This window comes from Scleropages formosus, chromosome 15 (assembly GCF_900964775.1).
Source record: "Scleropages formosus chromosome 15, fSclFor1.1, whole genome shotgun sequence".
Taxonomy (NCBI): Eukaryota; Metazoa; Chordata; class Actinopteri; order Osteoglossiformes; family Osteoglossidae; genus Scleropages; species Scleropages formosus.
Window position 1 is genome coordinate 2,954,873 of NC_041820.1, and position 27,289 is coordinate 2,982,161.

Below are 27,289 nucleotides of genomic sequence, written 5' to 3' on the forward strand. Positions count from 1 at the left end.
CGCATCCAGGCCTCGGCAATGTTCCCCGCTTCCCGCTGATTACCTTCTGCGGTCGCCGCTGCCCTGTCTGCTTAGCATCTCCTGGGGAAGGTGCTGATTCCGAATGGCAGGGGAATTTTCAATCACTACTTCTTCTCCGCATCTGCCGGCACTCCGGAGCCCAACACTCGCCTCTCCTTATCTTCTTGATGTAAACGTACTCAACGAGGCCGACTCCAACAAAAGATCCGTGAACTTCTGTCTTTTTTTGCCTCTTTTCTTCCCTTCCTTGTGAACGTTGTTACCTCAGGGGAGAGAACTCCGGGGAAAAGTAACTCAGAAAGCTGTCCCCAGTGAATTGAGGTATCTAGATGAAACGGCCCTAAAGCAGCAAGTCGAGAAGCTCCTGACAGCCTGAGGACATGCCATTCATATGCATGTCACTTCAAAAGCTGGCAACACCTCATGTCTTTCACTCATTTCCAGTCCTGTAAAACCAGCGCTCCACTTGTTCTCCTTTCGCTTCTGCTCTTGGGTAAAAATCCAACCATGAGGTTGTTTCACTGAAACAACTGATTTCAAAAGTTAAGGTCAATGACTCCATTACTCTCTATTCGTCTATAAAATGTTCTCACAAATCAAAACAAATCAATCATGTAAGATAAAGCCTTCAGCTACAACGTTCTGGTCATGCATGGGGTTAAAGCACCGGTGATGTAAACTGGGGGCCGACACCCACTTCTGACACCATCGTTCACCTTGCAAAGCACCATTAGATCACCTTGGCTCACACGAGTAATGCCGGTGCAGTTACAGAATCCAAACTCTGCTTTAATTACTGTTCTCTAGTGATCCTTAATTGCTGTTATGAGCCTGCTGTGAAGATTAGTTAAATAAGGGCGGATTAGCGGATTTAAAAGATTAGCCCAGACGTGGAAGGCCAAAGAGCGCATTCGGTTACCTGTGAGGTTCTGAGGACGAAAACAAAAAAACGGGGAAAAAAAACTTCAAACAGCAGACTGAGCTGCAATTTCATTAAGATCTGAAGTTTTTTTCCCCTCAAGTGGCCTGGATGAGCCCTGAGATGACAGCGGTGTGCTCATGTGCTCCATGTTTTATATTTACAGTACATATATTCCTTTAGCAAATGCTTTTTGCCAAAAAACATAACAGTGGCACAGTGGTTAGAGCAGCTGCCTTTGGACTCAGGGGTCGCAGGTTTAAATCTCACCTCCTGCTGTAGCACACTTGAGCAAGGTACTTACCCTAAATTACTACAGTAAAAAATTACCCTGTTCTACAAATGAATGGATAATTATCGAGAGTTCCTACTTAGTATAGTGTATATCCCAGTAGTTTAATATTTTCACAATGCTTTGGTGAAAAGTATCCGATAAGCGAACAAATGTTAATTCATCTGGCACCTTTGTCCAAGGTGACTTACAGTGGTAGCTACACTGCACTAAACTCTCTACAGGCATTCACACATTTATACAGCAGAGCAATGTAACACACACACACACACACACACACACACACACAAAGGGCAGAGTCGCCAGTTAACCTGAAACACGCTTTTGGACTGTGGGAGGAAACCGGAGCAGCTGGAAGAAATCCACAGAGATGCAGGGCAAAATGAGTGAGTACCGAACCCATGTCTGAATGCACAGCTCAGGCACTGCGAGGCATCATGACAAACACTGGCAGCAGCATGGGAGTTTATTTCGTTCACCGGGGTGCAGCTCACTGAGGGAAAACGCTCTTGTGCCCCCAAGAAAAGCACCGCACTCAGACGACCCGAGGCAGTACTGCACACGGGTCAAATAAAGTTATTCAAAAACATACAAGATGCATGCAAGTATTTTCAAGCACCATTTTAATCATGTTTGCATATTTCAAGGTCTTCATTTCAGGCATTTCCAGATAAAATAAAATAAAACAAAATAAAATGGAGGCCACCAATGATGCTAAATTAAGCAACAAAATGCGCATTTCAATGGCACCACTGAACCAAATCAGTTCATTTGTTCGGAAGTCCTTCACAGCTGAAAAGTTACACTCCTCGCGCCCGGGACAGACGCCGACACACCTGCAGCTGACCACGCACAACGTGTATTGGTGTGTTGAGAGAGGTAACCTCAAGAAGGACGGCATAGAGCATAAGGGGGGAAAAAAGACAAAAAGAATCTTGATTTTAATTATTTTATTAAAAGACGTGATGCTATTAAATGCCCCAGATACGTTCACCCTATAGTTCCCAATTAAACATGACAGCTCCTGCTTTACGAACAATAAATATAGCAGAGGGCTGGCCCGCGGGCCAGCAAAGACCCCTAACAATGACCCTCATGTTTAATGAAGAAAACAAGCACGCACAAGCACACACACAAACACAGACAGACACACACACACCCTCTGCGCGCAGTCTCTGCTCTCTTCGTACACACAACTCTCTCTCAGACAAGAACAGACATGCAGTATCTCTCCATCTCCCTTCCAGCCACAAACACAAAGAGACACACATGCACAAATTCTCGCAGTGCTGCAAGACAAGCAGCAACTGTGGCTCCACTACTAGTAAAAATGCTCTTGTCCAACTTTACCAGGTAGTATCACAAGACCAGCTGTGCCAGAGTCTCCGACACCATGGCATGCTTGTCCTTCAGTCGACCACATGGCTGACCACGAGGGTTTTATGCCGTCTCCAGGGAGAGAGAAGGAAATCCAGGGTCCTCAGGACCGTGACCAAGGATTCGTTCAGTACGAGGTGCATCTGGAGGAGGCTCGTACCCCAACGCCGAGTGTGTATCCCACTGCCCGTGTCCCCGAAATGCAGCGGGGTACCAGGGGCTGTACTCAACCTGAGCACAGCCTTGAGGTCAACGGAGGAAATTATGTGCTGCTTCACTGAACACACAACAAACCGCATGACTATAGATTCACTTTTAATACCCAATAAAGTGGGGAGGTTTGGGGGGTCTGGTGTACACCTCACCCCAGCTGGCCCATTCATTTCTGTCACATGGAAATGAAATTTAAAGGTTAATTTTTCAGTACCTTCCGTTTCCCAGACCTTTCACAGAGGATGTCATCAAAAACGGTCCCCCCTATTTTTTTTTTTTTTTTAAATTGACCAAACAGCCGGGAGCCCTGAACACTGAACCCTGGTAACCACTGTTCATCCAAACATCCCAAACTGGGGAGGGGGTGGAGCTTACATCTTGTGGAAGTGGAAAAAATGGGGAGTTCCCAGCATGGAAAACACTGTCACAGCTATGTCAGACCCTTGATGCAGGAGACACATGCAAACAGTGTGGCTCAAACTCACGTGCTGACTCAGCCTCAATGCCTAATATGACTGCAGAAGAGGTGGCTGGATGGACCAATGAATTTACCATGGTAAAAATGGCCAACTGACTGCTAATTGCCTGGAAACACATTGGTTTACACTCAGTTAAAGAAACAGAACAAGCTTATGGCACCACTTCTTGCAGAACACACACACACAAACAAACACGGGGCACATTCACCTTCAAGCTCCACTCTCGTGACCCAAAGCACTGAACGTTGAGACTGCACCACTTTAGCGACCAACACGTCTGACTTTTCTCTGCTGACACGTGTATCCAGGCTTCTCATTGCAACCATTTGACAAAAAAAAGACTTTCAGCACGCAGACATGTTCACCGCAAACATGGTAACTCAACCGACAGCCACAATAATTCCTACATATGAAATACGCTGACTACCACCCACGCATACACACACACATGTACACACACTGCTGTGACACAACCAGAAGCACGCGTGTCGGTGTTGAAGCACACTGCAGCCGTCCTGCCTGTGATGTTCTACAGCTTCCCATTGGCAAAGGCTCCCTCTTGGAACTGAGGGATAAAGCTCTTGAAGTAGGCTCTGGGGGGAAGGCGAGACAGAAAGAGAGAACATGTTACCTGACTTCCATACCAATAAAAATGAGGGGGGGGGGAACATATATATCTAAAAATTACCAAGACAACAGAAACCGCTTTGAAAACACAAAGGGGAACATGGCATTTGGAGCCACAGCCCTGAGAACAGGCTGTTCCCTGTACACCGCGTCCTCGGGCCAGGTCCTGTTCATGGGCACTGCCAAGCTGGGATTTTGCGGGATTCTGGGAACATTTATTGAAATACCCATGGGCATTCGGGGCGTTTCGCAAGCTGAACCACGATGAAACACTACGCGATAAAAGTCGGCAGAGGCATAAACATTTTATGAGGAGATCTCGGCACAGATAGGTTTGTCTGTGTTGCTGCACTTGAAAGAGAGCAAGTGTGCGGTGAAGCTGACGAGGGATTGATGGGGGACTTTGGGACGCGACCAAAGTGTGAGCACGTCCTTAAGGGCTCTTTAATAAGACATCACTTGCCTTTCAGAGGGTTTCGAGTGCCACGGCCAATATTTCCGCCAGGGTCACATACTTGGTAAGGCTGTAGTTTGAGACACAGGACCTTGACCAACAGGGCTGTGACTCTGAAGTGGGAGGGGCCTGTTGGCTATAGGTTCTAGAGTGCGTTGTGGGTCTTACTTGGCCCTCTTGGCCATCTCATTGCCGTCCCAGCGCGGACTGTACGGGTATGACTTCTGCACTTGCGAGTAGAGCTGCCCGCTGCTGGTGAAGTGGTACACGGACTGGAAGGTGAGTGTGGGCTGGTCACGCGGGAAGTACAGCGGCAGGTCCACTGCAGGGGTAAAAAAACGGAGGGGGGGGAGTCAAAGGTCATGCCACAGATGCTCCTTGGGTGCAGAGACGGTGGCACGATCCTGCTGAACGATGCTTGCTGACCGCACCGACGCATCAGGACCGATACACACTGTTGGGAGAGCGGAGATGTTATCACTGCCGACCCAACTGAACCCTCGCCGTTCACCATGGCAACCAGCACGTTCCTGTTGAGCGCTGTGTAAAGAGCAGTCAGCTGGAGGACGTGAAACATGGTGAAGGTGAACGCTGGGCGGTATTTACAGCCATGCTTGCGCACGACTCCAGGGCTCGCCAAGCTGGGCAAGCGGGTGTTTGTTCAATACGGGAATGTGCCTCAGGAACGTGGGGGTGGGACTGCAGGCTGTTTGGCCAATCAGTGGCCCCTCTGAGTGTGTGTGTGTGTGTGTGTATATGGGTGTGTGTGAGGTCAGTCTGAGCACCACTGTAAATAATATATGTACATGTGTGAGTGGGCGTCTGCAGGCATGCAATTAAACAAAAGCCTGTGTATATATGTATGTGTGCTTACTGGAGTGCCCACTCACCATGCACCAGGAAGCAGAAGTCCTTCCACATGAGGAGAAGTGTGAGCTTGGTGAAGCCCTCAGCATCATATTCCACTACACCCCTGAAACAGAAACACACACAGTTACAACGACCTTAACGATGAATGCACAGAAACACGTGTCTGTACGTGTGACCCAACACACACGCACATTACTGAAACACACTGTTATTATGTCATCTTGCACACACCCACGCCCATGCCCGCCCACACACACACACACACACACACACACACACACACTCAGTGAGCAACAGCTGTGGTAAGAGGAGACTTACATGCCAAAGTGGCTAAGAAAGGCAGCAATATACTCCCTCCTCTTGTGGTAACCCTGGATTACATACTGCACCTGGATAAGGAACACGGTAAATGTGGCTGTAGCGTTACATCACACACACACACACACACACACACACACACACACACACACACACCACAGGAGCAGGCGCATTTACATTAGGTTCTGAAACCACTTCTGTTGCTCTTTGCCCTGAAAAGCAGGCAAGTGGTCAATACGAGTCGATGGAACTTCCATACACGTGCAGAGAGGAGGAGACCCCGGCCGAGTCCAGAGCGCTACTTTGCAAGTGTGAGATTGACACGTGGGACTGAAACAACATCCCGTCCCACCGCTGTCCCAGCACTTTTCACCAACTTGTGTCCATCACAACGCAGTTAGGTGAAGGTCAGACTTTCGTGACCAAAACATTCAGCACTGGAGACCATCGCAATTCTCAGTGTGACACACAGCAGTGTACGAGTCTCTCCTGCCAGTCCCTCTTGTAGGGGTGGGAATCTGTCCTCGATCCCTGTCAACACCCATGGTCCTGTTCTGGCTGGAACCATGAGGAAGTGGACGGCAGGAAGCAGAAGTGATTCCATGTGCTGATGCTGCTGTCCGTAGAGACACCAACTCTAGGCTCAAAAAACAGTGTTTGAATCCCACCTTTTGCTGTAGTGCTGTTGAACCAAAGTACTTACACTGAATTAATGCGGTGAAAATTACCCAGCTGTAGAAATGGGTAAATCAGTGTAACACTGCATGCTGCTTTGGAAAAAATGCAAATGAGGGAGGGGGACATTAAACCACACTGCTTCACCCCACGTGCAGCATTGAAAAGCTACAACTTACGTATCTGGTGTAAACTCTCCAGCAGGAAAACATGCGCTGGTCCGGGGCTGCGCACCGCGACATGCTATACCTGGGCTCCGAACCACACCTGGTACACGGCGAGGGAACTGGGAACCTGCTCCACCCTCAGTCATAGAACCGAGATCTCAGAGTACAGACCCCACTGCCCGCAAGCCTGTCAAACATTTACTCGTATCCGACTCCTTTTCTCTCTTCTGCACTGTTTACTTTTGGAAATGGCTCTAATTAAGCGTGATGCAGGAGGAGATACGGGAGCGGGACCGTGAGGGGTCATCCACGGGGTGAACTGGACCGCAAAATGGCAATGGGGGAGCAATGAGCGATCCTGACCGCCAGATGAGCAGCTGACCCCCTCCTCTCGCCGGGCCCTCGCGGCTCTGCTCCTTCTCTGGCGGCAACCCTTCAGGCGATTGCTTCACGTGCCAGCGGGGGAGGGGCTCTGTTCATTTAGTCACCGGGGCAGCCCGGCCGTGAACTCTGCTACCTCCCGTCCCTCCGGCTGAGCTGACTGCTCGGCTGGAACTGGCCGCTCCCTGGGGGGCCCCTTTGAGGAGTGCAGACTGGGAAGAGTGAAAGGGCCCCTTGGGGCCACCATGGGGGCATTGGCTGAGTGGCGGGTCTCATTCACAGTGCCAATTGCCAGAGCCGCATGACCCTTTCTTCCACAACATATTTTCCCACAATTTTTTTAAAAAAAAAAGGTTGGGACCATAAACAGATACTGAGCAACCAAAATGAAACACGCTGGCCTGGGACGATCGGTGGGACACATACACACACGTGTGCACACGCACAACTTGATCTGCCAGGCCACCGTTGTATCATTTTACTTGCAGATCAATACACATTTTGCATCAGTTAAGTTATACTTTTTACAGAAAGCCGACAAATGCCCCTTCACTCATTGATGATCCATTCTGGGCTTTGAACAAGCACACACACTGTCATAACAGCATCAACAAGGCCCTCATGACAGCCCAACATGCACTCGGACCCATCTTACCTTGCTTGTGAGTAACTGGCACACCTGAGGTACGTAGTCGATGAGGCAGCCGCCACTAGGGAATGCTGGGATGTGTAGTGCGGACGAGCCTCCCAGAGCACTGCAACAAGAAGCCGAGAGGATGCGATTCATTAATACCATGACAGAACAATCTAGAACGATCTAGAGTGTGTCCAACAATGACAGTAGCAGCGTTTCAGCACCCAGTCCCTGACAGTCCGCAGTACACTACCTCTCACTTGGTTTTACTCTTTTTTTTTGTTTTTCCATCAAGCGAAGACAGCAGCAGGTAAGCGCTTTGGGCTCGCCACTCCGCTCAGCGATGGGCTGCTGGCCCGAGGGATGAGGGGCATTAGCATGTGGTAGGTGAGTGTGTGCGCTGGCAGGAACGGTGAGGGCGAAAGGTACACTGCCACAGGCAATGGGTCACCTTTGCTCAGGGGAGCACTTCCTGTCCCCAAGCAGGCTGACGTCAGCTGAAGTTCGCAGCGTGCTGTGCTGTACGGGCAACTCTTTCCCAACCCGCTTGGCAAACATCGGGAGAGCCCCGGAGGGGAGGGGGAGCTGGCACCAGGCACAGCAGTGTGGTAACACACACCACCCTTAGCGTGTTCTCTTACTGCAGGGTGTGGCCCTGTTGGGTGGGGAGACTTTGGACCCACCAGAGCTCACACACCTATGGTCAGAGAACAGCGAAGCCCCCCAACATCTGCACACGCACACACGTGCACACGCACACACAGAGTCCCAAAAGCAAGACGAGGCCAACAGACAGGAATAAGGTGCGCAGTTAGAGAGTGTGACACAAATGAATGCTCCTATAACCATGTGCTCAGGACAAGCACCGACTTTCTCATCACCATGGTCCTGGACAAACGTTGTTTCGTTTCACTGTATACTGTATCAGCTGCATATGGTCGAAATGACAATAAAGCTACTTTGACTATGAAAGCTTCGGTCGTACCCTGATCTCATGGAACAGAAACCGACAACATGTTCGCAGAGGCCTGCCATCACACTCGACGCTCCACTCGCAGGGGCGGAGCAGAAAAACCGTACCGCCGGGACAATTCACGCCGCCTTGAGCCGAGGGACTGAATCACTGCGTTAACGCCGTTTACCCCTTTCGCGTCCTCTGTTTTGTCCCAATACCCCGTGCGCTGCCTCTGTGTGATTAGGTCACGTCGTTTAATCGGAAGTGGCCATTTGCAGCGATGACTAACAGAGTTTTAACTGGGGTCGCTGTGATGCTTGAACTTTGCGAATCTCGAGAGGAAAACAGAAACGCCTGAAGGGCTCTGTGCAGCTCGCGCATCTCTGTAGGCCACAGTCACAATTATTTCTTAGCCGATGCCCTTTATAAATGCCTCGCCTTGTGCGGCCCATGTGCTTGGCTGGATCTCAACTGAGGTCACAGAGGTTACTATTATAATTATTTCGTCGCTAAGCCAACACTTTTGAGTCCAAGTGACTAAAAGTTTTACCCATCTGTACCGCTCTTTTACCGGAACAGTTGACAGTCTTGCTGAAAGGCTTCACTCCGGAAGGGGCCTGTAGGGATGTGGAGCTACCCGCCAGGACTTTCAGATGAAATGGGGAAGATCAGGCAGTCACATGAGCAGCTGAAGGTTCTGGAGAGAGCCTGACCCACGGTCGTTTACTACTGCCTACTGGAGCGGGACGCGGTTCAGCCAAAGCGGCAAACGCTGAGCCGAGTGAGGGAACGTGACTGACGGAGACAGGAAGAGCGTTCGCGAAGCCAAGGCCCAGGGCGCTGGGTGGGGAGCAGGCGTTGTTCTGCCGCAGACAACGGAGCCGTCCCACAGCAGCCGCCTGCACAGGTGCGCCGCGAGGCAAAAGTGATGCAATACGGTGAACGCGGATCAGGCCCTTAAATTTGGTGGATGTTGCCAACACCATGAGAGCTCTGCTTTCAGACGCACTTTCTCTTTTCCAGGGAGGCCACATCAAGTGAACTTTCTCTTCTGAAAGTGGTAAAACCCAGAAGGGGAAACAGAAACATCCCTTCTTACCATTCCCATCCTTCCGACGTGAAGGATTTGCTGGGATACTTGAAACATTTATACGGCTGTATATTCATAGACGCATCTGAAGTTCAATTCAGAGCGTTTAATCGCAACGGGGATCACCCTTCTTTTCTGGGGTCTCTCTCTAATGGTGGACTGAAGGACCAGTAGGGCTGGAGGTCTGGTCCTCTAGCGTTGGCCAAGAAAGGAACGGTGGAGCAGTGACCACAGGTCCCTGAGTCTCAGAGTGATGCACACACCCCCCCAAGCAGGGACAGTGGTGTCTCCTTACAGCCAGGACAAGCACCTCCTTGATCTCCAAGAGTCCCAGGTGCTATTTTCTAACACAATGAGGTCAGGAGGTTTCGTCAAACTTTACCAATTGGACCCTGAATGTTCCCATTATGAGCCCCTGGAGGAGCACTGGTGATACACCCTTGAGTGCGGTACTGATCTTGAAGTAACCCAACTGCTTTACATCTGTTCTAAGAAACAAAATAAAAACACACACATACACACACACGTTAGCTGAAGCTGCTTGTCCCGAGCGGGGTCGCGGCGAGCCGGAGCTTAACCCGGAAATGCAGGGCGTAAGGCGACACACCCAGGATGGGACGCCAGTCCGACACAAGGCACCCCAAGCGGGACTCGAACCTCAGACCCGCCAGAGAGCAGGACCCAGCCAAACCCACTGCACCACCAGGCCCCCCCCCCCACAAAATAAGAATAATGATATTAATACTACCCCAATGTCCCTCCGTTCTCATTAAAATGCTGAGTTTGCAGCTGATCCCCTCCAACACAGGTGTGTCATGGGCGTGTACTGAACAGGCAGCGCTTTGGCCAGGTTACAAATTCCCAGGAAGGCGAATCCAGTCTTGCCCGGTTTGGCTGCGGTTTCCTCTCTGCTCTGAATTCAAATCACCCCGTGGCTGCAGGGCCATATCGGTGACCTGTTTTCCAATGTACCTTCACAACCAAATTTGCGTGAAACTCTGGGTGTGAATCCGTCAGAAAGTGCGCACACACCTGTACGCACCCTGATGAGCCACGCGCTAACATTTGCCAAATACGTATCGCCTTTCTTGATTAATGCTATTGCATCACTTTTCATCAAATCCTACCATGCAAGGTAATTAATTTCCTTAAATCTAATAGGGAAATTCTAGAAAAATGAGGGAGGAGTTGTTCCTTAGCGCTTCGTAGGAGATAAGTTATGCTTTATCCTTACAGAGGAAATGCACTTCACTCCCTTCTATAGTTCACATCAAACACTGCTTATTTTCTTTCGTAATTATTACAACCAGTAGTGTTTCTCCTTTACACTGCAGACAAACTCTCAGATAGACACGTGGGTGACAGTCCTCTGCTCCCAGGAATGGAACCAGTTATGATGGGTTCCATTCTCTCACACTGTGAGCTTCAAGTCCCACAGTGGCCACTGTGGTCATGTGACCATGCGGTTTGACCCAGAAAGGATTTCATTAACACATTGTGTCCTTTACTTTTCGTTCATGAATTTAACAAAATGGCCGGTAAATCGTCGGCAGCGGCGAAAGCTCCCGGAGCCCTTGGACCGAAAGCTCACCGTGCTCCAGCGGTCTGCCCACGTCTGCTCTGCACCGTGAATGATTTGTGTGTCCTCCTCACTCCTGCAAAACGCCTCCTTGTGCACATGCCCGTGTCAGGCTCCCACCCGGCACTCGCGGTGCGCTCGTGTGTTCGCCTCATTGCCTCATCACCTCATCACGATGCCGAAACACCAAAGGGCGGGGTGGCGGCAGCGATTGCAGTGCATCGTGGGCCAGTCCCTATGTTCCTGCTGGCCCTCATTTCCAAACCGGCTGGGGATTAGAGTGTTTCCAGTGTGTCATCCCTCTGCTCATCAAACGGCCCCGAACATTAAAGGACATGTGCATGAAACAAATCAACAATCCGTCCAGCTCGATCCACCGGTGGTTTATGACTGTGCTAATACCATAATTTAAACCATGCGATGATATTCAGAAGTGCTGGCCAAAAAGAATAATAGGAAAACATGTGTATGATAAACAGAAGCTGAGAAGCCGCGAGCGAGTGTTTAAATCAGACCGCAGATATTGCGTTCCTCTCTGATATTTAATTGCCACGTTAGATTCCACATCCCCGGGGTAAAACTTTCCCAGAAACTTTCGGCCCGTCCCACTGCTATTTCGCATGTTTTCTCCCTTCCAGTAAGGGCACCGACACACAGAGCCCTGGCTTTGGACGGCAGGCCCCAGAGTCCTGGGGGTTCCAAAGAACAAAGACTTTCACATGCAGCTCTGCTCTTTCCAAGTCCCATAAGTGTTTCCGCCGTGGAGTCCCCAGGAGGACCATTTAAACCCACCCCACAGCGCCACGTGCGCTGCCTTCGTGTCGTTTCCCTGTTGGATGCTGGTTGGCAGCTGAGTGCAGTGATGGGTGGTTACTGAGTAGGGTGTCCTCAAACTTCACATTTGGCTCTGGTAAAATTCCAGATAAAAAAGTACACACCACAATAACGATGACACAGAGGTTATCATAAGGCAGTAATGGTTAGGAAATCTGAATAAAAAGAAGAGGAAGACAACCAGCTGTCAGCTGGACAGACTCAACCACAGAGACAGCAGACACACCCTTTTTGACACTAAGGACACAAGTGGAGGACACCCTGTGTATGCGGTCAACGCGAGTCGACACTTGACTCAACGGCGCTAAACAACAACTACGGGTGCGCACACACACACACATATAGGGCTCAAAAACAGTTGGGGGGGGGGAGCAAACGGGAGGTTGAGGGTCCGAGGTCGTAAACAACACTCTGCCAAAAGTGTACACAAATGTGCTACAAACACACTCAACGCTGCGAACACGGAGGGGGCTGATACACGGTGCTCAGGCTACGGATTCAAATTGGGATTTTGAGTGCTCACTGCTTAACGCAGTTATATTCTTGTCGAGTATCGACTATGTTTGGACCATGAGTAAAACATTTTCAACCTGGACAGAAAGGTCAGGTTTCCCAGGTGCCCCCGGCTGCAGTCCCCACCCCAAGTGCTGCTGTGACAAAGCCCTAGTGGGTGTTCCTGCTGCCTGTTTAACAAAAATAATAAGAAAAAATCCGCTGCTGCCGTGAATATGGCCTGGGTGACCTGTGGATGACACATCAATTGAGTAACACCTTCGCGGCGCACTCCTCGGCAGCAAGCGGGATTAATTGCTCTGAGTCAGGTGGAGCGGGACAGTGAGACTGGAGAAGAGCTTCGCGGTGAAAGGGACCGTTTCTGTGACCCTTACTGTCTCGCTCAAGCACTGGAGAGAAGGTCAGCTGTGAATTTTAGAAAGGAAAAAAGCATTCAGGATTTTCCTGCGGCAACAGGAGAATCAAAGGAAGGTGCGATCATCCCTGAGGGACGCCATATAGGTGACAATAAACGCTTTTGATGAACCCTGATCCCCACCAGAAAGAAGAGGTTGTGATAAACCCTAAATCTCCCAAAAAAGGAAACAATGCACTCTGAAGCATACCAAAATGAGGCAGAGACCAATCCTAAGCCCCATGATAAAGAGGCAGGGATGATCCTTGAACCTTACCGCAGTAAAGCGGCAATGAAGTGTGAACCCCACCAGGAAGAGGGGTCCCAGACCCTAGTGATCCCCTGTGTCAGATGGGCCAACAAAGGTCCTGTGCCAAAGAACGAGCCAATCCTAGAGCCTCCAAGTGCCTCTGGGCTTCTGGCTGGGAGGTGATGGGGGGGGGGGTGCGCTCCGCAGCTAAACGGCAGCAGCGTCCCTGTCGGCAGGCCGTCTCCCGGGACAGCTTTCACAAGCCTTTGCGCGGCACCAACATAAAAGGATCAAGCAGCGCAAATGCAAAGGCTGCGCTACACAGGATCCTCAGCCTGAAACGGGCTTTTTCCACCACGGCCCGCCTCGGGCCACAGTAGCGCCTACGCACTTTTATATAACCCTCGATTTGTTTTTTTCCTCCCTTTTTCGAGAGCGAGGGAGCTGGGAGCCTATCCGGGTGCCACCTGCGACGTCGACGGGCACCGGCTGAGGATCCGTGGAGAACCGGGAGAGGCGAGTGGGAAAGATCTGAGAGAAAAATACCTGGGGAGTTTAAGAAAAGGGTGGGAGGTGGAATAAAGCTGCAGCGCTCACGGAGAATGCAAAGCAGCGCTCGCAGTTCAGCACTGGTCAAACTGCAATCTGAAAGAGATGAAATGTAAAAGGTGTGAAAATCACATCCTCTCATCTCACGGCGCTCTCTCAGCTGCACCGCAACCGCAGGAAAACAACGCAGCGCGGTGGGGCGGCAGCTGGAAGGAACGGCTACTCAGATAGACAGCAGCTTCGAGAGACAGGAACCAGCGTGGAAGTCTGCGAACATCTGCGAAAGCCAAAGTGCGGTGGCTGCAGAGCTCAAGTCCCCCTCGTGTCATTTGGTTACGTTTCCATGCCGACGAGAAGGCGACCTGCTGTCTCGAGCACTCTCCATTTTTTTCAAGTCCCTCGCACCTCAGCACTGGACGGCTGCTAACAGAGAGGCAGGGAATGTCCGCAACACGGGGGAGTTCTGGAGAGAAGTCACACACACATACAGAAATAACACAAACAAAGAGATGCCTGACACTTCCAGAACACTGGAACAACCTCCTGTGAAATAATGGGAAGGAAGAGGAGTCTGAACCAAGGAGAAAAAAGTGGAAGGAGACACAAGTGTTTCTCAGGATGTTCCTTGACTCTTATTCTGCTCGTCCTCAAAGAGCCAAGGTGTTGTCCCTCACACCCTAATCCCTGCACCGATGTAACATCCCCCAACGCCCCCCCCAGCCACCCAGACTGCAGCCTCATCCTGTCCTCTCTCCTCACCGCAGCCGTGCATGACCAAGGTCAGCCCCGGCGTACCAGGGCAGCGACGCTCGGCTCAAACACCCCTCCCCCAGCAGCCCCGAGTGTGACAGATAGAATCTGAAGTGGCCGGAGAGAGCGAGTGGGCACGTTTCCCCTCTTGGTCGGGCAAGAGGATCGAGGCTGGCACAGATTTAAAAAGAGGAAAAAAAGGGCGCCAGCGGCGGGCACTGCCAGGCCACGGCTGTCTCAGAGCGGAACGCAGCTTGACGACTCATGTGAAGTCTCCCCATTCCCCAGGAGATAACCTTGAGAATCCGCTGCGGCCGCAGCCGCATCAGCAGCTCACACTACTTCCACAATGCCGCGTCAACCCGACGCACAACCCCCACAGAAGAGCACATGTCCTACCGCACTTGTAGACTTTGCTGAATTAATAACTCTATAAAGTTCAACTCATCCTGGAGCATCTTGTGTATGAAGGATTCCTCTCGCCGGCTTTCAAAGAGCACAGCGGACAGCAGGCGGGACCTTCTACCAGTTATTATTATTGATTCATTTATCTGACGCCTTGTTCAAAGCGATATGTAATGTTAAGCTACTTACAGTAATTCACCTATATGTACAGCTGGGTGACTTTTACTGTACCGGTTCAGGATAGGTACCTTAATCAAGAGCAATACAGAAGGAAGAGGGATCCGAAACTGGGTCCTTTGAACGTGAGGGAGCATTTGTCACCACTACGCCACCAGCTGCAGCTTTTAGTTTAGTTTTAGCGACCACATTCCCCACTGTCCTCTTTCGGTGGGAGAAAAGTGTCTCCAACAGCAGGTGTCTGACACTGACTTTATTAGCTGTGATTTCGTTAAGTGGCCTTTTTAAATTCACAAAGATAAAATAACAGCTTCACTGTCAAAATGTCAAGAAATCTGGAAAGAGGAAAAAAAACTATTATTGAAGAAAGGCTCTTTTCCACCAACTTTGTATTTAATATTTTTCTCAGAACATCTAGCGGGAGAGAATGGTAAATTACGGTAAAAGTGCTCTGGCACATTGAGGGAGACACGTGAGAGGTCCCACAGTGTTCCAGCAGGTCATCTGCACCAAATGTCTCTGAAACTGTGTCCAGTGCACGGCGGGACGCTGGGAACGGCCCGGTAAGCAGTCCTCCTTCCACCAATGGCCATGACGGTATTTTTAGTTGTTTTGCTCGGGGTGGGGGGTGGGGGGTAGGCCCCTAATAACCTGTCAGTGTGAATCTTGCCACATCTGTGCACAAGGAGGAAAGCGGGAGAGTGGGGGAGGGGCTGCGCCTCCTCCAACCTGGCGCGACAGCCCATGTGCTTGTAAATAAACATAGTGAGGGATTATTCTGGACCGAGCTGGCGGCAGCCGGAGGGATTCGGGTCCGAGGATTTGGCCAGGTGTGGAGCTGTGCGGCTTGCGGCCGTGCTTACCTGTACACACAGAAACAGAGTACGCCCACACACACACACACGCACGCGTGTGCGCATGCGCACAATGCGGTGCAGCACCGTGCCTTCGGAACTACTTCTGTATGCGGCACAGCAAGCTGCGGTCCTTGAACCGTTTCCTTTCTTAGCGACGCACGACCTGCTGATGCTGTTCCATTGTTATGGCTACACAGGAGCGCTATCCATTAGCAACTGTTTCCAGCGTCACGGAAAACAACAGATGGGTGGGGTCACACGGTGTCCTTAAGCTCTGCCATTTGCCATCGAGCACCTCTGTTCGCATCACTTGATCATCGGAACAAGTTCACATGCTGCTTATTCACAGCGGCCAAATAATACTGAGTAAAAAATATCCCTCCGTAGTAATGTTACAGTAAGCAGCGATATCTTTTTCAAACTGGAAAATGACTGCTGTCCCTACTGTTCTGTGATTAAGCAGTGAGTAACTGCTGCTAATCTATTTTTATTTGTTGTTCTTTCATTTTAACACATGAAAACATGACAAATAGCAGGCCCCACGCAGACCCACATTCTGCCCAACAAATCAAGTTCTCAATTTCATAGCGGATTTTGGAGAAGTACATAACAGAAGGGGAAGCTGAATCTTTCCAAGTCACTCAGACCAGCCGTTGGCTGGGTGTGTCTGGCCTTTTTAAAATAACAAACCACCCAGGAGACGTTAGGATTACAACAGGTGATATAGCAGCTCTGGCGCTGGACATGTGACCAGCTCTGATAAGTGCTGTGTGTCATTTTGATTTCAAGACGAAGTAAGATGGATGGCGGGCCAGACTAAGAGGAATAGTGGATGGGACTGATGCGGACAGTGGACGAGACTGAAAACAACAACGGGGCTGCACTGTAAGACCGAGATTCGAAGAGGAAGATCCTACTTACTGCTCAATGCTCGGGGACAGGTACAGTTTGGGGAAGACCTGAGTGGCTTCGGCGTCTTCGAAGCTGACAGACAGAAGGGCCACATCCTCTCCAGGGTCCAGGGAAGTGTCCTGCCAGTGACAGGGCGAGAGAGAGGGAAAAATTCATAAAAGAGAGCCACCAGGGGAGACCTAGGTACAAATAAGTGCAAAAAAGAATGTAGCGGTGTTTTCTCGGTTGACTTTGAAGTCAAAGTCCTTCGGAGACCCTTTAAGACTAATCAACATCACCACTCAATTCAATGGTGCCAAAGGCAGGAACTATTTCCTTGTGAAGAAGCGCCATCAAATGGGCACACCCAGTCCGGCAGCCCTCTTTGGGGATGGAGGACGGCACACTAAAAAAAAGCTCAACTTGTCCTCTTGGGACTGTTCCCTGCAGCAGCAACGACCTAAGACCAGAACCCGTGTGCGAGGGTCTCTGAGACATATCAAATGTTTCATTGAGCTCTATGCCCGTCTTCCCTGAGCAAAGGTCTGCGAGCATCATTAGTACTGCTCCAAGACGCTGTGGAGATCAGCAAGACAGGCCACAGCCATTAATCGGATGTCTTTCAGTTGGTTTGAAGTCACCCATTTGAGATAATTGTTGCCCACCACCATTGTGTTATGGGACCATATGTATTTGCTGCGCGGTGCTACCCGCTCACAGTAACGCCAGTAGAGATGATTACTAGAAAGCCAGATGGGACAAAATGAGGTCTACTTAGCAAAGCAAGGCGCCCTTCAGATGTGTGAAATTACTCAGCTGAAATTTGCGCCTGACAACCATATATAATTCTGACATGCATATTTAGCAGGTATGATAGCCAGGAGGAGTCGCAATCCTTGCAAATGCATAAACTGAGTTTCTATTGGTACATCAGGCTTACCAAATGACCCTGCTCCCCTGGCCATAAGCCCAGTCAACAACCTTCTATGCCACACCATGCTAACAAATTCCTCACAGATGGCTTAAAACAGAGCGCAAAAAACATCCTATTTGGAAGCAGACTGTGTATAGCAGAGACCCAGCAGAATGACCAGAACTGCTGGCTTTCTCAATTCAGTGTTACTTGATTGGTTTCAAGAAGACGGATGACCAAGGACAAGCGTAAACTAGTGCATTTCGACAATTTGTTGCTGTTTACCATGGGTAAAATGAAGGAAACTACAATGAAGACAACTGTAAGAATCGCTAAGATATGTTTTTTTGACTTGAGATAATACTATAACGGAGTGGAGATGTGAGGTTCCTGATCTGTAGGGTGTAAGTGGCCAAATAGAGGATCCCATGACCACATATGGCACAATCTTGAAGAACATTGTCCCCAAAGTGCAATAAACCAACAACAATAGCAACGACAGAAGAACATTTTGTCTTTGCGTGACGCCAAGGCTGGTTGAACCCAGGGTCCTGCTTGACGGAATCAGTTCACATTGACGCGACGGCGTCATCCCCGTGGCTGTCGCAGCCCCATAGACGTTGAGGTCCTGGGGGCGAGTGTTCCAGTGGCTGCTGTCGCCTTGGGCTCGTCCAGGCAGCTTCGTAGGCCTGATCTAATGGACACACGCGTACGGTCCCGTGGCCTGGCTGCACGGAAAGCAGCTTGGCAAGAAGCATGTCGATGTAGGCCGTCTTCCGCTGTCTCCTTCGGACCGCCTCAAATCACTTCATGCCTCGTTCACTCAAAGGGCTCGGGAAACAAATCCATGCTCATTTCAAGTAAAAAAAAAAAAAATGGCCTTGATTGCAAATAAAAAACATCCAGTGAATATTACTCATCTTCTAACCCTACACCTTTCATAGAGATACTCCCATCTGTGCAGATGATGGTCGTTGCTGTAGTAATCATTACAGAGTAAGAAATTCCCGTCTTATTCTCTTGAGATTTTAATGAAGTACTGAAACCCCAGGCAGCATTAAAAAAGGGAATTATTTGACTGTTTTGGATCTTTACACAGTCATCTACCCAGTGACTGCAAGTGCTGGGGGATGGAGGCCCACCAAGGGTGACTCAAGCAACATTGCCCCCTGTGTTGTACCCAACCCTCCACATAACGCCTTGGTCCCCTCAGGGTTTGGGGGGCTGGAGGTGGGTGATTGGGTGCAGGGTGCTCTCTCCCATGAAGGTCAGAGCCTGCAGGGATCCCATTAGAGAGGGATACGGAAGCTGTCCTTTCTGATGAGATGCCGGAGCTCTGATCCACGCTACAGTTCCTCGCATCCCACAGCCACAGAGGGGAGGTCCGTAGAAAACGATGGCGGCTGGGGGGTGGGGGACTGAAAGTCTCAACCAAGAATGGAAAGTCTGACCTCGTGCCTGGCTCATGGACCTCTAGATATAAAGGAGATGTTCCATCACTATAGCTTCTCAGGACAAGCTTTTAAACATGGTCAATTACAGAGTAGGATCTGTAGGATCTCGCCAAATGCCCGTCTTGTACATTTCCTAAAATGCTTTGGATTACAAGCATTCAATAAGGAAACACACTGTATATTTATTGACCAATAAGTGTTCATTAGTCTTCTGCTGCATGTTGCACGCACCATTCGAGGATAATGTGACAAAAAAGCAAATAACATTTGCATGTTTCTATTAAAGGAGAATGCAGATCTCCAACTCTGGTCCCTTCAGGCTGCTAACCAAGACTAAACAAGAGACCTTCATTATAACATGCTAGTTTGTAGGCGAAAGACGAGATTAATGAAAGAACTCATTGGGACTGAATAATGAGGGTCCTAAGCAAGTGAAAACTGTCCGCGGCTTGACGGTGATGGCGTCTGCAGAAGCCTGTGATTCACCCCCATGCTGGCACGGAGAAGGAGGAGAAAGAAATTGAATGCCTGAGGAAGGGGGGCCCTTACAAAGTCCATGTCCTCCATGCCCCGGTGGTGACACGCGGTCCATCTCGGCGATGTGACAGCTGTCCCTTGGGTGAGGCCTGTGGTTCCCTGGACCGAGCGCTGGAGTAGCGGGCATGGCTTCGAACAAGGCCGAGGAAGGTGGGGGGAGGGGCAACATGGGCCGTCTCACCTCCAAATGTCATATCCAACGTGACCGAACGGACAGACTAACAAGACAGTTGCATAATGAACCCCCACCCAGGCCCAGATGATGCTGTGTTCCTCCAACATGTGGACACAGTGTTTGAGACCTACAGAAATGTCAGGAAGCCTGGCTTTACTTTTGGCAGAAAGGTGCCAGGATCAGTCTGACTTGGTCTGTATAAACTAGCCCATTCTGGCCAATATGGTGTTTGGTCCAATACTTGTACTCCCCTGTGCAATGGAGCTTTTTAACTCACTTCCTTGTAAACCCAAAACCAGGAAAAGGGAGATAATTTCTGCAACATACTTCTCCAGTGTCACATAGACCCCCTGAATAAACAACCCCACTTGCAGTGCAAGCGTCTCAGAGAACAAGTAGCCAAAATAAACGGATCTCCGCCAAGACAACTGAGCACTGTCAGCACTTAGCCCACAGTGGTGACCTTCTCCCTACTCCAGACCCCAGCCTCGTGGCCAGGATCAATGTCAGCATGCTCAGGCAGCTAGATAGAGTACCACAGCTTGTCTTCTTAACAAGCTCAGACTTGTGATATGGATCTGGATCCCAATTTCCTGCTTAGCAGCCCAGCAGAAGAGGCTGATTTCCAGACACACAGTGGGAAGCGGGGAGGGGGATGGAAAGAGGACAGTGGTACGAGGCAGGGCTGTGAGTCTCCCAGAAGAAAAGGCGCTGAAGGCCCCCTCTCCACCAAATGCTCCCTGGGAACTGACTCGCAGTCAGTCAACTGGGGCAAAAGTGGAATGGCCTTCTAAGGAACTGTGGGGGAGGGTTGCAGAAAACGGCCACACCCTCCCCCCTAGAGCCAGGAAGCATCCCGTCAGAGGGAGTATGTGGGGACCTCACTCCATCGGGCTGGGTGGGACTGCAAACATTGACCTGTCAAGTCCAGCCTACACACTCACACACAAAATGGCTAGTGATGAAATATGGTTCATATGAACAATGAGTCATTGCTCTGATGCACCTGCTGAGTTCCCATACAGCACAACTGTATAATAACTTTCCAGGAGAAAGTGGACTGTGGAACACCCCATCCACGACCAAGCTCGTCCACCAGACCGGCAGTAAGGTCACCAGGCTGTCCAAGTGGCACCAAAGGAGCCACGCTGAGAAATCAAGCCTCCAACTGCAACACTGGATTACCTTGGGAGTGAGATGAACTACAGCACAAAAAAACCATCCTGTCCCAACACGTCACACTTTCTTCCGGTTTCTACTTCTTATTTCATAAACACAGTGGGATGACTATGCTGCACCTTGCAGGATTGGGAATACAATGCTGCTGTGCAAATTCAACCTCCAATAAGACCCCACAGTAACTTGCGATTTTAAGGGCAAAGTCTCTCAAGACAAAAAGTGCTGCTGGTGGAGCAAAAGCAGCCAGAATGTAAATAATTGCCTATTAACATTAAACTGATATTAATTTTCATGGCTATTAAATGCCTTTAGACTTGAACCCATGACACTCTAGAGAACAGCATTTACTTTCTTACATATGCACTTTTCCCTAAAAGCAGATACATTGCACAATACTACCAACACACAACAACACATGGGTTCACCCTTGGCCTAGCTAGCTCGTATAAGGACTGAAATTTTTTCTTTGCATGACATAATGTAACTATGTAACAAAAAATTAATAATTAATTTACCAAAAGACAGCAAACAAAGGTGTGCAACTGCAGGACTGCCCTTTGTGAACCTTCTTGCAGATTCTGCAACAGCTGGGTGGTGCAGTGATCAGCTCCGACCAAGGATCTCTCCTTCACTGCACACACCCCAGGTTCCCAGCTGAGCACCCGTGTGTGTGTGTTGAAGTGGTCATCAGACACATTCATCTGGGCGAGGGGGTTCATTCCTGGAAGCCACATTGCTGACGTGTGAGTCAGCACAATCAATGTGACATCACACGTATTTCTCTGTGTCTGTCTTTGTGTGTGTGCTTGTGTGTGAATGAGTTAATAGGGCTGATGACACCACTTGGATACCCCTATCTCTGCTTCCTGCTTCCTCAGGCTGCTTGCCAAGTGCCAGTATTCTAATAAGGGCGGGTTAGTGGGTGGAGCTTGGTAGGCAAAGCAGCATTCTTTGCAGAAGTTCTAAAGGGCTGGCTACATTCTGATGAGTCTGGCCACAACCCACCCAGGCGCTGAGTGTGGGTGCAAGCGTTGTGCTCCATTAATAAAGCAAGTCATACAGTGATTAATAATTTCTACTGTAACATTACTATAAGTTCAAGTCTCCAGGGAGGAACTATTACCTGACCTCTGACCAAGATACGCTCTGCAAACTGGGTTAGTAAAATCACCCAAGTATGACTGAATAAAGGGAAAAAGTATCATGTCTGTTTAAAACAGCACCAATAAGATCGCCTACTAAGCAATATCACTACTTATAAAGGTCACCAAAATACATAATGTGTTTAACTTCTTGACCTGCAGCAGTCAGTCATAAAAGAAGTGCTCTGGTACAGAAGTGTGTCATTTGTAGCTCAGCAGGGCCTCTCCGAGAGTTAAACCCCAAACCATTTGCATTTCTCGGTACTTCTGTGCATCTTTGTGGCTGAAAATGAGGCGACGACGGACGTCATCAACTCTCACGGCTGACTGGCTGTTGGCTTTGACGACGAAGCACAGTAGCCTCGGCCACAGTGATCCCAGGAGTGCCACTGTGACTCTCGATGGACAGTGGAATATGAAAGGAATGTCATTGGGGACCATGACTCACGGACAGGAAGCGGACCGTCAAAGGATCCTCGAGCACATCGCTGTTTTGAGAAAGTAAACAAACGGCTTGAATGATGAATGACACGAAATGAGGCTCACATACGTTAAAAAGCAAACAAAGGTACACAATTCTTCCGTCACTAACTGGAAATAATAATTAAAAAACATGCGTGACTCATGATTGCGGGCAAAAGCCTTCCTGAGATAACGAACACAAGACAACGCTTTGCAATGACAACGCACCCAAACAGCAGGACTAAAGACTGAACTCAAGCAATCACCTGTGTGAGGTTGGAACAGGAGTGTGTTACACAACCAGCATGTGGAAGACAAGGCTGAGACGCTCTGGGGGACATGGGCAAAGGAAATCTCTGACAGCGTCATTTTGAGCACCACAGGACGGGGGTTAAGGGTGAAACCAGGGAACGCACAGTTTCCAGAATCCAAACCAAGAGACTCTCAGGGATGTCCATAGAAAGGATGAATGAAAATATTAAAGGTCAGAATGATGGGTGGAGCCCGGATTGGGGGAGCTCATTACTATTCCAACTGCCTGCTGTCCAAGCAATGGAGTCTACATTAGATGTACAGGTCAACCCAGTTCACGACCTACTACGCAGATGCCGCAAACTGCTGACCTTGACAAAGAAAGTGAAAGGCTTGTCTACCTTCTGGAGGTGGCCTCAAAGACTGGTTCTTTCACATTCTCCCCCTTTTCAAATCCCAAGTAAATTATGTTCCAGGAACCTGAGGCTGACAGGATGTAGATGTCCTTAACTAGTACTGCTCACCAAGGGTACAAAGGAAGGATCAGAGGTACTCAATCTGACTAGCTTCAGTGAATCCATGTTAAAATAAAGAAAAAAGTCAGAATGAGTAATGAATAATTAAATGGCAACTCTTCCACTGGGAAGCTTTCTGGCTGCAGCGCTTGCATCATTTGCCAAGAAGCCAGGATCAGATTGCTCAAAAGCTGTGAGGCTCTGTCCAAAGGGGTTTTCTATACTCATCTCCTGCCCCCCCAGCTCGTCCTCCACACCTCACCTCTCTGTGGCCCTCCCACGTGGGGTCCATCTTGCTGTTTACATGTGAAAAATCCAGTGAGTCACCTTCCGCCAGTGATTCAATCGATCGCCTGCATAGCTACCTGGGCTCCACCTCCAGCCACAAGGAAGTATAAACAACGGTGGGACCCAGGGAGGTCTTTATTGCTTGTCTACGTTGGCAGGCATCTTTCACATTTCCTGCATGACGTCACGTCGCAGAGTGGCCTTGGGTCCACCCTGGTGCTGACTCGCCGCAGCGCCACTAGGCTAACCGTTAAGCTGCTCCTCAACATCCGTAACGTCAGAAGGAGCGCAAATGAGTCGTTAGAGGGAGAAGCAAGAACTTGTTAAATATGCGACTGCTGACACACAGTGCAACACCCGTGAAACACATTTTTGTCTGTCAAACCTCCTGATATGAATAATATGGTAAACATAAAAATAGAAATCAGTGCTTGGGCAAGCGTTCTCCATAATCGCAGTATTTTGTTTAGATTTGCCCCAAAAACAAACAACAAAACAGGGATGAAAAACAATATGCGGAAGGGCTTGGGTGCACGGCTGCTTGGAGGTCCAACATCCTCCAATCTAACTACATGCATGCCGGCAAACGGGGCGAGCGTTAGCTAGCGTAAAGCGATTAGCCCCTCGGTGAAAACACCATGCTTCGGAGTTCGCATGCTGGTCTCCGTAAACTCCGGCAGCCACAGTCCTTACTCAGGCTGGATCTTTATTGTATTACTGTTGCTTGAGTGAGGACATTGCTGCAGAGCATGCTGGGTTGTGGGGGAGGATACTGTGTGCTTCGCTGCTCTTTTTGTAGAACCATCTCAAGCCTCAATGAGCTAGCCAGCTGGGCGTCGGCCGCACTGCAGGGCCATTAGTCAAATTAGCCTTTGTGGCCCTGCTTTATTGTATGGCGAATCATGTCTAATCAAGCAGAACGCATGAGCGTGCAGGGAGCGCACCCACGCGCACACGTCGGCGCGCACACACACACAGTCGTGTTCCCTTTCACTCCGTACACTCATAGAACACTCAAGCGCGCCAACGGGGCCGGCTGAATGGATGCCTTCACTGAGCAAAGCTCCGTCCCTAGAATAAACGGTTCCTGGCGCTCCGTCTTTTAGCGGCACGCAATTTACCCCATTTAGAAACCTACCACAGTGTGTTTACGCCAGTGTTTAAATGAACGGCACGCAGACGCGGGCTCCCCGAGAAGGCGCAGCCGGGAGCGCGCCGCCTGCAAATGCAAACATGAAGCAGAAATGGACGTAGCACCGTCCCTGTCCTGCTCGCTTCTAAATAACGTGTCCAGCTGATTAAGTGTCTCTGGCAGCCCAAAGAGGCCATGGCTATGATATAATCGCACCGACTCTCCACTGGATGCGGCTGAGGTTGACAAGCTAACCAACAGCATGATATAACATCGCAGAGGCCACGGGTGAGGCGCCTTGCTAACAACTTGACTGACATCGGATCTAATATAAAAAACGGAGAAACGCAGAGAGCGGGGATTCCCTGAGCAATGAATGGGCAGAGGAAGAGCGGCGCCACCGTGATCGACGGAGAACGACAGGAGAGGATCTGGAGGCGAACGTATAGATCACATCAAGTTTATAAGAAGCGAGTGGAAACTAGGCCAGATGGAAGTAATTCTGCAGCGGATTTTGAACGGCTGGTATCCGATGGCGGCGGCAGCAAGCGAAGGGGGGATGGGCGCCGCTTACGGAAGCAGGCCAATGCTAGCGAAGGGGTGAGCCTCTAGAACCCGGGGCTGTGTCGGAATGTGTTGGAAGACACACACACACCTATCCTATCTATCCTCGGATGGCTTGGTCAGAAGCCTTTGCTCTCCCAGGAGGAGGCAGTTTGCAGGTCTAACAAGCTCTGCTGAAAAAGAAAAGTCTTCAAAAAAATCTGCTCAACAAATGGAGCAGGTGTCTAAAATAAAAGCAAAGTACATGAGCCTACTTAGCGAGATGTGCGGAACTGTACTGTGGGCTAATGTAATCTTCCATCTGTGTTGAATACTAAAATAGAGCAGAAATGAATGGGCTCTCGCCAGTAATCTGTGAACTATTATTCAGCGTTAATTCATTAGCATGAAACGATGGGGAACGTCCAGAATGGACATCGTCAAGTGCGGTATCCAGTGGAAACAGAACACGGTGCTGACGTCGCCAGGACCCGCTAATCTCCAGCTATCTCCAAGGAGGGCTCGTCACCTCAGAGAAAAAGCCATGTTGGAGACTGCCATGAGCACTCAATCATAAGAGTGCAGAAAAATGCACAGTGATCTTGCCCAGCAACAGATACGGTATCATCAGCAGGTGGCGCGGTGGTTACAGCTACTACCCTGCAACACCACCATTTACAGAACTTGAGGAAACATTAATTTTGGAATTCAAAGCTTGTGATTTTGCTTTGACGAGGGTTTCGAAAACAAAGTGCTGTCACAAAATATGAGACAAAGAGGGAGATCACACCAACTGACTGTTTTCCAATCTGCCGTCTTATCTCAGAAAGGTTCACTTAAGAGCCATTTCCTCTCTCAGTCTGAGCACCACCAGACGTCCTTGCCTGCTGCTGTGGAGGTTGTACACCGCCCCAGGTTCGTGGGAGGGAAAGTGAGAAAGGTGAGCAGCCCCTTCGAGGCACTGCTGGACACGTGGCACGGCACTGAGGGTTCGCGGTGAGGTCGTGGGCACACAGTGCCCTCCGATGCTTTGAGGCACACGGCCATGACCTTGATGGACCGCTTCCGTCACAGCATTCATACCTTAGAACAGGCAGCCCCGCAAGAGCACCCTGCGGGACAGGTCTGGCTCTACAGGTGACTGGTGGAGAGAACAAAACAGAAAGGCAGACAGGTCGAAAGGAGACGATGGGAAAATAAAACAAAGCGAGCGAGAAAGCGGCGTGTGGAATGCCGCGAAGACAAAGCCTTGACTTTGTAAACTTGAATGTAATCCTTAATGACACAGGGAGACCTCACAGAAGGTAAACACCCCCCTGGAGCCAACACCTCCACAGTCGTGCCGTCTCAGTGACGTCTCTGCCAGAGGAATAATGAGCGCTCTGGCGGGGCCTAAAGCTGCCTGAGTCCTGGGCTCTGCTCCGCGGCCTCAGGGCGTCCCTCCCATTGCTGTGGGTGAGGCCCGGCACGCCCAGTCCCAGTCTCTGTCCCTGATTAACGATGTTTTCATCTCAGTGTGTCGCAGTAGGGTCACCAAACAGCATTCCAAAAGTAAAAGCCCTAGTTTGCGTAAAAGCTTTCATTTTTTGTGTAACGACCTCTATGCTCTACTTTTCATCTGCACCGCCATTGTCTGTTTTCAAATCAGAGCCTCTTCGCATGTTTCTGGGACATTTCAGCACAGCTCTTCAATTTGTTCTCTCTCAAAGGAGTTAAAAGAAAAAAAAAGCAATAATGGGATTTACCGTGTTGCTCTCTGCAATTCTGAGCTCATGTAGTTATCACGATAACCACTGTTATTAAAACTCTCCCATGATCAGGCTGCTGTGTGCTCTGGATTTTGGAAGGGGATTACTCTTGACCTTAAACACAGTTTATCTAAGCATATATACATCAAAGCTTTTTGACCGTTTCAACGTTGGCAATTAAGGACACCGTCTAGAAATTCCAGAAGACCATCTGATTCACATGATCCATCATCCACAGAGATGCTAACCTGTACAACACTGTTTACTTTCTCCGTCTA

General features: G+C 49.7%; 1 protein-coding gene across 2 annotated transcripts in view; it reads right to left on the minus strand.

Moving 5' to 3' along the window:
* Nucleotides 1–2,167: 2,167 nt before the first annotated feature.
* babam2 (BRISC and BRCA1 A complex member 2) overlaps nt 2,168–27,289 on the minus strand; it is a 60,706-nt gene continuing 35,584 nt past the window's right edge. For both annotated transcript variants that reach the window (XM_018732780.2, XM_018732789.2), the window contains exons 7-12: nt 16,702–16,811; nt 7,449–7,548; nt 5,571–5,641; nt 5,273–5,355; nt 4,551–4,704; nt 2,168–3,894 (exon numbers count right to left, since the gene is read on the minus strand). In XM_018732780.2, coding sequence (XP_018588296.1) covers nt 3,831–3,894; nt 4,551–4,704; nt 5,273–5,355; nt 5,571–5,641; nt 7,449–7,548; nt 16,702–16,811 — 582 coding nt within the window. In that variant the 3' untranslated portion in view covers nt 2,168–3,830. The remainder of the gene's footprint in view (nt 3,895–4,550; nt 4,705–5,272; nt 5,356–5,570; nt 5,642–7,448; nt 7,549–16,701; nt 16,812–27,289) is intronic.